The 12,095-nt window shown below is 49.8% G+C and overlaps 1 protein-coding gene across 1 annotated transcript in view; it reads right to left on the bottom strand.

The window, feature by feature from the left end:
* The window catches only part of LOC122928872 (transformation/transcription domain associated protein), a 153,129-nt gene that overhangs the window by 48,527 nt on the left and 92,507 nt on the right, over positions 1 to 12,095 (bottom strand). Inside the window, 4 exon segments of the mRNA XM_044282163.1 lie at positions 5,778 to 5,913; positions 8,101 to 8,213; positions 9,286 to 9,423; positions 11,253 to 11,540. Coding sequence (XP_044138098.1) covers positions 5,778 to 5,913; positions 8,101 to 8,213; positions 9,286 to 9,423; positions 11,253 to 11,540 — 675 coding nt within the window.

Genomic DNA, 12,095 nt, shown 5'->3' with positions numbered 1-12,095 from the left:
GAACCAACAACTCCCGTACCGGGAAAGATCAAGAGACCAGCCCGGAGAAGCGGAAGAAAAAAACATAGGGAGGGATCTGTGTCCCCCAATGCCTACTACGAGAAAAGGATTTTACGGTGAGTACAAAAAATCCAATTTTCTCGTGCATGGCATTGGGGGACACAGCACCATGGGACGTCCCAAAGCAGTCCCTGAGGGAGGGAAAAGAAGAGACGCGCCACCGGTTGGGCATACAGGTGCAGGAGAACCATGTGACCCAACGGGAAAAAACACGAGATGGGCAAGAGGTTCCATAACAAGGAAGAAACCTCAGAAGAAGCAGGGAAGACTGCCAGCACCCCAGGACAAATGACTGGAAGAAAATCCCAAATGCAAGAAGGTGGCAAAAGGAAACAGAGCGCAGCCAAGGGCTGGAGAAAAAATTAGGACAGCACCGCGTGGTGAAACTACCCAACGCTCTACATTGTTCCAGACCCAAAAAACCTGTGGCCATCCCCTGAAAGGCCAGGGGAGAAAAGAAACAGGGAAGCACTGAAAACCAAACGAGTGGGGGAGCCATAGCAAGGCTCACATGTGAAGGGAGGGGACTCCCCTCACCGCAAGGCCAGGAAAGAAGCTAAGCGCCCCATGTAAAGGTGAAAACCCAAGGCTGCTAGAGGAAACCGCCAACCCTGGAGAAGGAGGGGGTTGTAGGTAAAAAACCAGGAAAAGAACGATAGCTCCTGCGTCCCCAAAAACAGGAGACGAGGCGCAAGCCTCCGAAAACAAGATATCACCGTGAAGCGTAAGACCAGAGGAAACACTGGGCATGTGAAGTATCATGGAAAAAAGAAGCCAGATACAGGCCAGGCAACCTCGGCAGGACACACTGGACTGAGAGACATGGGAGTAGAAGGAGAGCACTCCAAAAAACCTAAAGAGGAAAGGTCCTACAACAGGAGGAGGTCCCTCCCGAAGGAGACCATACGGTGGAACTGCAAACCGCAGCACTAAACCACTCAATACCAGGTACTTGACGTGGGAGGCTGGAAAAAGAGACACAAATCCCAAGAGGACCTCAAATGAACAGGGACAGGGACTCCAGAAAGGAGTACCCAGTATGGGCTCACAAGGAACCAGAAGCTGAACCACCAGAAGACAACGCAAGCCAGAATATCCAGGAAAGGCGAAAAGAAACCACCATAGGGGAAGGGGCATTGGCCATGGACAACTAGCCGTACCAAGAATATTGACCAGCAAACCTTAAACATTGTCCCAGAGAGGGCAAGTACAGCAGCTCGGGATGTACCACAAAACGACAGACATCCATATGCATAAGGAATGCAGAAGTCGCCATGAAAAAACCGGGGTAGCCTACATAGAAATGTAGAAACCAGCTGCGACCGGCATACAGAAAACTTCCAGGGGGGAGAAAGCACCAGACAGGTGCAGACGACGGCAAGGTCCAAGAGGACTGCCCCTCCGCCATGTAGCACAACTAAGCAGAAAATACAAGGGAATACCGAAAACACCTGGACCCAAAAGGAACTACGGGGCCCTGTCCGATACCAGAGCAATCAGCTGAAAATTCAGACAGGTGTGTGTGGCGCTCAGAGGTCCTGTCCTTGACCCATCAGGGAGGACGTCCAGCAATGATAAAAGCCGTGGACCCAGAAGGATTCCGTGTGGCGGACATCCAGCGATGACAGAAAACCGCAGCCGCGGCCGATGCCACCAGCTACGTGTCCAAACAAGGTAGAAGATCCAGTGGAGATCCTTGTACTTCACCAGGAATGGGCCGCTCAGCAATTAGGAAACAACGCGAGTACTCCCCTATAACATGGGGTAACGCGGAGCACAGCATACCGTAGTACCGTAAAGAGAAGGCAAGAGCAACTACAGCACGAAGGCCAACAACCACCTGGCCACGGAGTAGGGAGCGTGGTTGAATGAGGACCACCCGCCGGATCAGACAGATCAGTCATATACTGGAGCTACCAGAAGTAGCAGTAGACCGACAAGGTGGGGGTTGGGCTGGCCCACACCTGCCAGACATGGAAACCATGCACACGCTGAACGAAGGGGGCCTGGTGCAGACAGTGCCTTGAGAGGTAGAAGGAGACCAATGAGCGCGACAGTAAAGGAGTGGCAGATGTATGGAAGAACCAAATGGATGGAACCAACATCCGCAGCACAGATTAGAACCCGTGGGCAGAAAACACCCAGTGATACAGAAACTGTCTGAGCTACAGACCGCACCACAGGGCCCAGCGCTTGGGGTACTACAAACACACGCCTAAAATATGGGCAAAGTGGCTGCATGTTGCCAACTAAGGAGAGTGGAAACATAGCCACAGCATCTGGGAATGAGACAGCATACGGAGGGTACAGGTACACAACCTGTAAAGTAGAAATATGGCTGTGTTAGAGGAACTACATTTAAGATCGAAGCAATGTGGCCGCATGGTGCACCCTAGACCCAGAGAGGTGCAACAGCAACCGCGTTAACAATGGAACCCAGTAGGGCCGCACGGTACCACAAAGAACAAGACAGGTGCACACCACAATCAGGTAGGTGCAATGGCAACAGAAACAGGGCCGCATAGCACACCCTAGAAGCCAGACAGGTTGAACGGCTGCAGCATCGGAGACGGTTCAGGGACTCTACCCATGAAGGGAGTAAGATGGCCGTTTGGTGCACACTATGATGAGGTAGGTGCAATGGCCACGGCAATAGGAGGAGGCCTCAATATCTCGTCCTGTAAGGAGAGAAAATGCCACATGGAACACCATAAAGCCGGACAGGAGGAACGGCTACCGCATCCGGAGATGGCTCAGGTACTCCACCTGTTAAGGGATCAAGGCGGCAGGGAACAGACAGGTAACTGAACCGGACAGGGGCAATTCTACGGCAATTGAAAGTGGCCTCTATATTCCGCCCGTAGGGAGAAATGTTGCCGCATGGAACACAACAGAGCCCGCCAGAGGTATCGGCTACAGCACCGGTGATGGCGTAGGTACTCTACCTGTGAAGGAAGCAAATTGGCTGGGAACAGACAGGCGCAATTGCAGCGGCAATTAAAGGCAGCCTGTATATCTCGCCAGGAAGGGAGAAATAGTGTCGCATGGAACACCATAGCGCCAAGCCAGGGGAATCGGCTACAGCATCAGGAGATGGTGTAGGTACTCCACCTATGACAGGAGCAAAGTGGCTGGGAACAGACAGGTGCAATTGCAACGGCAATTGAAGCGGCCTGTATATCTCACCCGGAAGGGAGAAATAGTGCTGTATGGAACACCATAGAGCCAGCCAGGAGTAATGGCTCCTGTAGGTACACTACCTAAGAAAAGGGGCAAGGCGGCTGTACAATTGCTCTGAACTCACCAACCTACAGGAGGCGATAGCCGAGCTAACCGCTTGCCCAGAACAGGAACTCCCTGTAATGAGGTAGAGTGGCGAACACCAACACCAGGATGGGAACCCCACGGAAACACTCTCAAATGTGTAGAGGATAACCCCTGGTATAGGGGAACCAGGAAGGCTTGTCAGGGACAGCCTATGGCAGTGGTGCAGGAACCCCCCTGTTAAGGAGAAGGCGTACGTATCAGACACCGGGTAGGTGACTCAGTATGCTAAACACGGGGACGGCTGCCTTACCTGTGCGGTTGAATACCTGTGCGGTCAGGGGAGCACCATCCGAAAATCCACTAGAGGGGATACCAACCCTGTTTAGGTAGGAGAGGTTCCTCCGTGCACGTAGTCTTGACCTCCCAGAGGGCTTCTATATGGAGGAAGACCGCCTGATGCTCTGTTCCGAGGGAATCGGTGCAGAGGTGTCCCCAGAGGCAACGGATGGGGTGACAGGAAGGATTCGTCACCAGCCTCAGGCCTGTCCTGGGGGGGATCCGAGGATGCCGAGGAGGGGTGGGACCCCGTTGAGACCACCCGAGGGTGTACTGTGAGCTACCCCTCGCCGAACCCGGGTGCAGGTACCCCTAACTGAGCATGCCCCATCTGCAGGGAGGACCCTGGGAGGGCAGAGGTGGCCGCAATTTGGGTTGGTAGCGTTCCAGCGACACTGCCAGGGAGAGTCGGCCAAGGTTCCCATGGCATTGACACGGAGGGACCCATTCATGGGGAACCTACACAAAAAGATTGTTCAGGGAAAACAATGGGATCTGGGAAGAGGTACTGCACACCAGCAGGGACAGGATGACCACATGGCAGCCATTGTAGACAGCGGACGCACGTGAAAACACGTGGCGACCGAGGAGCTGTTGGGAGAAGAGATGCTCAAAAAGCAGCCAGCAGAGGCTGTCTATCCTGACCCGGACGCAGTGTTCCCCCAAAGAGGTGCAGCAGCAGCTGTTCCCCAAAAAAGAGGTGGTCAGTAGGGCTGCAGGGGACATGAAGCAATCGAGGGGTTAACCACCCCCTCCAACAGAAAAAAACATGTTAGCCCAGGAAAGGGTGAGGAGATAGCTCCTCCCGAGGGCCGGGCGGGGCTCAGAAAAGCCCGGGAAGCAAGGGGGAGGGGCCGGGAAGATTGCGGCCTAGCAGGCCCAAAAGCCGGGGCCTCGATTTATGAGGCGGCCGGGAATGGAGCAAGGGGGGCGGGGCGAACCGCGGCCGACAGAGGGCCCACCGAACCATAAAAATAGGTGAGTAGGGTAGGGGGGGAGAAGCGACACCTGGGGATAGGCAGATCAGGGCAAACAGAGCACCTGGGAGCCGGGGACAGGCCATAGAAGATGAGGCCTAGTCCTGGCAGAAGCCGGGGACTAAAGTAGCGGGGAAGCCAGGGAGAGACTGTGGCCAGGGAGGAGAGAAAAGACCAACCGAGGGGGAAAAGAAGGGAGGAAAAAAATGAATATAACCCCCCCAGGAGGGGGAGGGGGTTGGCTAGGAGGAACGAAGAGGCTCCCCAGGACCCCCAGCTAAGGTGGATCCCATCCCCCTGGCCACAGAAGGGAACCTAACCCTGGGGCAGGGACACAGGGACAGGGGAGTATACTCACCATCCGATATACTCACCATCCGATGTCTTCGGGCGCAGCACGGTCACCCCTTCGGCAGACTCAACACGGGAACCGTGGGAATGCCGGCAAGCCACTGCGGATGCAGTCCGTGGGGACTGGGTGACCGGCGATGGTACCGAAGTACGCGCCCGCAGGGGGGGCAACTAAAGTGGAACACGATGGAGCCCCAGCCTGTAGCAGGTATAACGGTGGAAAAAAACCGACCTGCGGAAGAGAGAAAAAAAGAATAAAAATAAACAGCAGAACCTGCAAAAAAGCAGGACAGGTCTGCCTCCTACGGACACTAGACTAAAACTGAATAGCCTCGTGCCTGTGGAGAGGGTATAGCCCACCTGGGAGGAGCCAACACTTTTTGTGTCTAGTGCCTCCTAGTGGTAGTTGGACATATACCCATGGTGCTGTGTCCCCCAATGCCATGCACGAGAAAGCCATACGGTCGTGTGCAGGAGGCCTAACTCCTGAAATCTGTAGCAAGTGTTACTAAATGAACCCACAAAACTCAACCCAAGCCCTGACCGCAAACGGTTAATCATTCTCCTCTAAGGCAACAGGGCTGTATCAAAAACACACAAAAACATTTATTTGCAACCCGCCTTACGTGCCAGAAACCGCAGCTGTGATCTAAATCAAACAGATTCCCCAAAGAGCGGTTTATTGCCTCAGTGAAATGAGCTGTAATGCTGACTGTGTGCAAACACTGCACGGAAGAACGAGGGAACGCATTTTCAAAACCAGAAGTGAAGGGAGAGGATTCTGACCTGGACCAGGGCTTCTTTCATGGCCGTCCAATTAGAGACTCGCCAGGAACACTCAAGGACGAGGTATGGATTGATGTGGCCCTTTGATTGGCCGTAGTCCGTCAATGACTCCCACTGATTCAGTTCTTTAGAGGATCTAGGAAAGAGACAAGGCGCATAATGGGAATGGGGGATGAATGAGGAGACGACAACGCATTGCTCTGACAACCAGTCTGCAATTTAAAGGTTATGTACACCTTTGGGGGCATTTTTTTATTTTTTTATTATTATTGCATTATACTAATTTTGAGCTCAAAATCATTTTTTCAATTGGTCTTTATTAACAATATGGAATCCTTTTTCTGTGCAGAGCTGAGATGCTCTAGTAGCTGCCTGTGGATTTTTTTTGTCCTTTCCATCATCTGAGGAGCAGACAGACTTCTTATCTCTGCTCTCTCACATTATAAACACTCATTAAAGGGAACCTGTCACCGGGATTTTGGGTATAGAGCTGAGGACATGGGTTGCTAGATGGCCGCTAGCACATCCGCAATACCCAGTCCCCATAGCTCTGTGTGCTTTTATTGTGTAAAAAAACGATTTGATACATATGCAAATTAACCTGAGATGAGTCCTGTCCCGGACTCATCTCACATACAGGACTCATCTCATGTTAATTTGCATATGTATCAAATCGTTGGTTTTTTTACACAATAAAAGCACACAGAGCTATGGGGACTGGGTATTGCGGATGTTCTAGCGGCCATCTAGCAACCCATGTCCTCGGCTCTATTCCCAAAATCCCGGTGACAGGTTGCCTTTAAAGTTCAATCCTTACCTTACTGATAAGAATGTGGCTTAAATAAGTGTTTATGACCTTTCAGTTTAGAAATAAGGGTAATTAGATGACTGGCACAAAGTGAAAGTGAAAGTAACAGTCACACAGCTAGAAAAACAGTTAACCCTTTGTGACTGAACAGCTCAATATTTTAACCAATTGAAAATATGATTTTTAGCCAAAAATAAGTTAAATGCCATCATAAAAAATAAAAAATCTGTCACCTGGTTTGAGCATATTAAGGTGTTACTACTGCCATGTACAATAAAATACCTTATTTCTCGCTGTAGGCTTCATTCTTTGTTTCATGGTTTCATTAGCAATAAAATCCACTTTTCATGTTATGCAAAAGAGTGTCCAAGGTGCCCAGAGGGGCGTTGGGCTCCATTCACACGTCCGGATCCGCAAAACACGGACAGTGGCAATGTGCGTTCCGCATTTTGCAGACCGCACATTGCCGGCACTCATAGAATATGCCTGTTCTTGTCCGCAATTGCGGACAAGAATAGGACATGTTCTATTTTTTTCGGGAACGGAATTGCGGACCCGGAAGTGCGGGTCCGCAATTCCGTGTCCAGGCAGCACATCGTGCTGCCCCATAGAATTGAATGGGGGCGCAATTTCGTTCCGCAAAATGCAGAACGAAACTGCAGACAAGTGAATGGAGCCTTATTATCCTACTCTGGAGCCCAGAAACTCCCCCGCACAGTGCCCAGCCCGCCTGCCTTTAGAGAACAAGCACGCCTCTTCCAGCATAAGTAACTGCCCACACCCGAACTCTTTGCCGCCGCCCCCCTCCGCTATGTGAAATCTTACGCAGGCGCAGTACTGCGGACTGCCTGTGGGATGTAGAAGCTCCTGAGGGCAATAGCTTTAAATTTGTCACTGGGCTCGGCGCATGCCCAGTGATGCATTTGAAGCGGTTGCTCTCAGGAGCTTCTACATCGCGCAGGCAGTCTGCGGTACTGCGCTGCGCTGATTTCCTTGGCCGGGGCATGCGCACTGCGATGCCCATTGCTAGCACGGCATCGCAGTAGCTTATGCGCATGGTGGGTGGTTTCTATTATGTAAGCCTTACAAAGTGACTACAGATTTGCTTCTCAACTTCTAAGCCTTCTAACGTCCCCCCAAAAAATAAAATGGCATTCACAAAATGATCCAAACATGAAGTAGACATATGGGGAATGTAAAGTAATAACTATTTTTTGAGGTATTACTATCTATTATAAAAGTAGAGAAATAGCAATTTGGAAATTAGCATTTTTTTCCCCAATTTTTGGTAATTTTTTTATTTATTTTTTTATAAATAAAAATGAAATATTTTGATTCAAATTTACCACTGTCATGAAGTACAATATGTGACGAGAAAACTATCTCAGAATGGCCTGGATAAGTAAAAGCGTTTTAAAGTTATCACCACATAAAGTGACACATGTCATTGCAAAATTGTTCAGCGCAAAACTTAAAAAAAAGGCAGGAGAAAGAATAGTCACAATTCACACCTACCGAATCCAATGATCTTCCCACAACTGATATTCTGGAAAAACAGCTGGAGACGCGTTGCTTCTTTCATGTTCTTTTTTGGCCTTTTCCATTGCTTTTTCATATGTTTCTTGAGCCTAAAAGAACAAAAGCTCAAAAGAATCAATAGCTTTTCATCTACAGGATCTGTACGTGCACATTCTGAAACCCGGAGACAGATCAATATGTTCACACATCTACCAACACATGAAGAACAGAACCGGATCAGACCTGCAAAGTTTCAGAAAGTAGCTCAGATTTGATCCCTTTGTGGCTTTTAAAGGGGCACGGAGCGGTAATCCACAACACGATTCCACCACACTAGCGGTAATCCACAACACGATTCCACCACACTAGCGCTTCCATGGTATTGATATACGAAAAAGCAGCATAACTTCAATACGCGATGAACAACAATCGGACTAAGGCTAGGGCTACACGGCGACAAAAAGGGTACAACTACGTTGTGACACGCGTCGCGTGACATTCATGTTGCGCGACCTTTTTTGTAATGACAGTCTATGGTGCCGCACGGCTACATACAACATGACAGTCGCACAAAAATCCAACTTAGATGGACATTTGTGCGACTGTCGTGTCGCAGCATGTTGCACGTCGCAGTGGGACAGCATAGACTAGGATTACAAAAAATGTCGCATGTAATTACTGCTAGGGATGAGCGAACCCGACGTTTTCAGATTCGGCGTTCAGGCGGTGGAAGAATTCCGTTATGGATTCCATTAGCACGGAATATGGGCCGCGTTAACGGGTCCGTCTGCTTTCCGTTATGCAGGACAGGACTTTGTTTTCCGTCCTGCATAACGGAAACCAGGCGGATCCGTTATGCGGCCCACAGACTTCTATTATGACGGAATGCCTCCTAAAGGCTTCCGTTTGGCATTCCCTCATAGAATTGCGTGCTAACGGAATCCATGATGGAATTCCTCCACCGCCCGAACGCCGAACTTGAAAACGTTGGGTTCGCTCATCCCTAATTACTGACACAAATGTCGTAGTGTGACCCTAGCCTAATAATTCGGCAGAGTATTCGCCCTCCTGGGACACAGAGGTGCTCAAGATCGCTCAGTCACTCCTAAGGGAACAGGGCGTCCGTCCTGGAGGCCAGAAGATCTGTATCAGGACACCTAAGGACAGGGTAAGATCTCGTACCTGTTCAAAAAAGCCGTGCTGTTCGTACGCAATGGCCGTAGCCGTCTCTGGGAACTTGCAGCGCTTCTGCCACAAACCGGCCCACATGTCTTCTTCTTGGAGAAGGGAATACAATTCGGCAAGGGAATCCAAAATCTCCTGAAAGAGAGAGGCACAGCGTAGGAACATGGATGACTTCAAGTCAATGGCATTGGATTACAGGCAGCTGGTACCCTACTAGTAGTGATTGGGGAGGGGGTGCTTTGAATCGTACCACTTCCCCTTGCACAATAAGAACCAGAACTGACCCAGTTCTACTAAATGCTTAGCTATTAGGCTGGACAATGACAGGTATTGGAGTCATTCCCTGCCGGCTGTTCATATTCCTCCGATGTCGCATCTTGGCTGCTCTCTATTAGGGCAGGGCTACCATGTGACTACAGGACTTATAGGACGTCCGAGCAACTGTCACAGAAGAAAAAACGGGAACTTCTGCCGGCACTTCCAAAAGGACTAGAGGATTCCCAAGAAGTGAAAGAAGAAGCTTTGATTGGTGTAGAAAACTACCGGTTTCAGGACCATACTTATTCCTTTTGTCAGGTAAGATCATAGCTCAGGGAGTGTGTCCTTTCTACTGCAGCTCTCTCTACCACAGCTCAGGAGGTGTGTCCTTTCTGCTGCAGCTCTCCCTCCCACCACAGATTTCTATCACAGCTCAGAAGGAATTGTTCTTCCTCTTGCAGCTCTCTCCTTATTATAGCTCAGGGGTGCCCTTTCTTCTGCAGATCTCTCCCTATCACAGATTAGGAGGCGTGCCCTGTCTGCTACAGGTCTCTGCCTATCTCAACTCAATAGGCGTGTCCTTTCTGCTGCAGCTCTCTCTATCACAGGTTAGTAAAGTAAGCATGCCCTTTCTGCTCAAGCTCTCTCTATAACAACTTAATAGGCGTGTCCTTTCTGCTACAGGTCTCAGCCTCTCTTAATTCAGGAGGTGTGTCTTTTCAGCTGCAGCTCTCTCGCCCTTCACAGCCCAGGAGGTGTGACCTTTCTGCTGCAGCTCTCTCCCTGCAACTGTCACAGCTGGTGGCAGTTGAAGGATGGCATTAAGCACGTGCGACCAAATGCTCATCCAGCTCAGTAGGTGGATGTGCTCATTATTATACAGATTAAGGGCTCATTCAGACAGCCATATATGCTGTCTGCAAAAATGCAGATTTTTTTGCGGACATTTTAGCATGTCTGCAAAAAAAAACGGATTGCATTGCGTTTTTTTGCTGATCCATAGACTTTAAAAGGGCCGTGTCCTGATTTTCATTGTATAGGACAGGTTTCATATTTTTTTTGCTGAGCCCTGCAATGGAAGAAAAGGGCCCCATAGAAGTGAATGGGACGGCATCTAATCTTCAAAAAACGGATCCGCATTTTTGCGGACAGCACACGGCCGTCTAAATGAGCCCTTACCCTTTCGCTGCAAAGGACGCAAGTCATGAACATAATATTTTGTCAGGATAAAGAGGGGAGCAGGGCACAGACTTGCAACCCACGCTATGACCTTTGCGCCCCTCCTAGCTGGCAGCTGTCTGCGGCAGTGTATGCCAGTGTTTACTGCACGCCATTATGAAGCTTTAATGGGCTGCTTTTGTGGGTTTTGATGTCTGCATGATACGCCAGCACATTCTCATGGCACCCTCCAATATTAACGCTGGAAGCTCGCGGCTCCTTATTAATTGCCCTTAAGAGCAGGCCATCGTCTGACTTTATTATTAGACCATCTCTGTCTACAGGAAAAGAGCCGAAAAAAAGAACTGAGCAAAGGGAAAATCAAATCAAGTTATAATGGCAAGGGATACGTGTTCATAGTGCATTTGGCACGAAAAACCGAGAACATTATCCGCTCAGTAAAAGATATTACTCCCCTCCTGTCTGCCGGCCAGAATCTACAGAAATACCTTCTCCGAAAGCGCTGAGGCAGAAGAAACGACACTCACTTGCTGGGGCGGGGTGATGCTTTCCTGTTCGTAAAATTCTGTCGTCTGCTTGGGTTTGATTGTCAGACTGAGACCCTTTTCGAAGGCCTGATGCTCCAGCATGAGGGTGGAGCGGAACCACAGATTGTGCGTCTTTCCAAGGTACTTGAGCACGCAAGGCCGGATGGGGATTGGGGGGACGCACTGAGACATGGCCTCCACAAAGCAGTTCAAGGCGCTCGGCTGACAATCTCTCTGCGCCTGGTGGCTCCCGCTGCACAGGAACGGGCTGATTTCCCCAGCCAGCGCCTGCGAACACAAAAAAAGAAAGAGCAATGATGGCAAGCTCCAGCGAACTGGGATCTCCGGAGCACCTGGATCAGTACATAACTCACGTGAATGATAAACAGCTACACCTCCGACTATCATCACCATGTATCTGAGCAACGTGCATAAGCCGGGCTGCACGAGTACAGTATTTAAACAATCGGCACCTGATATTAGAACTTCACACCCCATTCAATGAGACACACACATGGGTGTGACAGAGGCGAGACATACACCGAGAAGAACGGGTGTCAGTCTAGAAGAAACCTCAGCCAATTCCTCCTACATAAAATAGTTTTCTTAATACTAAGTTTAGTAAATGTGTGATAATAATAATAAAAAAGGTAAAATATAAATATATGTAGAAATAGACCCAGAATCCCATGGATGAAACATTCCGACTAATTAAAGTGGTTGTCCCATTAAAACAAAGTATCCCCTTATCCACTGTGGTATGTCTGATCGGCGGGGTCTGACCACTGGGGCCCTGTGATTTCCCATCTGAATGGAGCCGCAGACAGGTATGTGTGTCCATCT

This window comes from Bufo gargarizans, chromosome 2 (assembly GCF_014858855.1).
Source record: "Bufo gargarizans isolate SCDJY-AF-19 chromosome 2, ASM1485885v1, whole genome shotgun sequence".
NCBI lineage: Eukaryota > Metazoa > Chordata > Amphibia > Anura > Bufonidae > Bufo > Bufo gargarizans.
The sequence above is the reverse complement of the archived record's forward strand: the minus strand, read 5'-3'. Positions and strand labels throughout refer to the sequence as shown.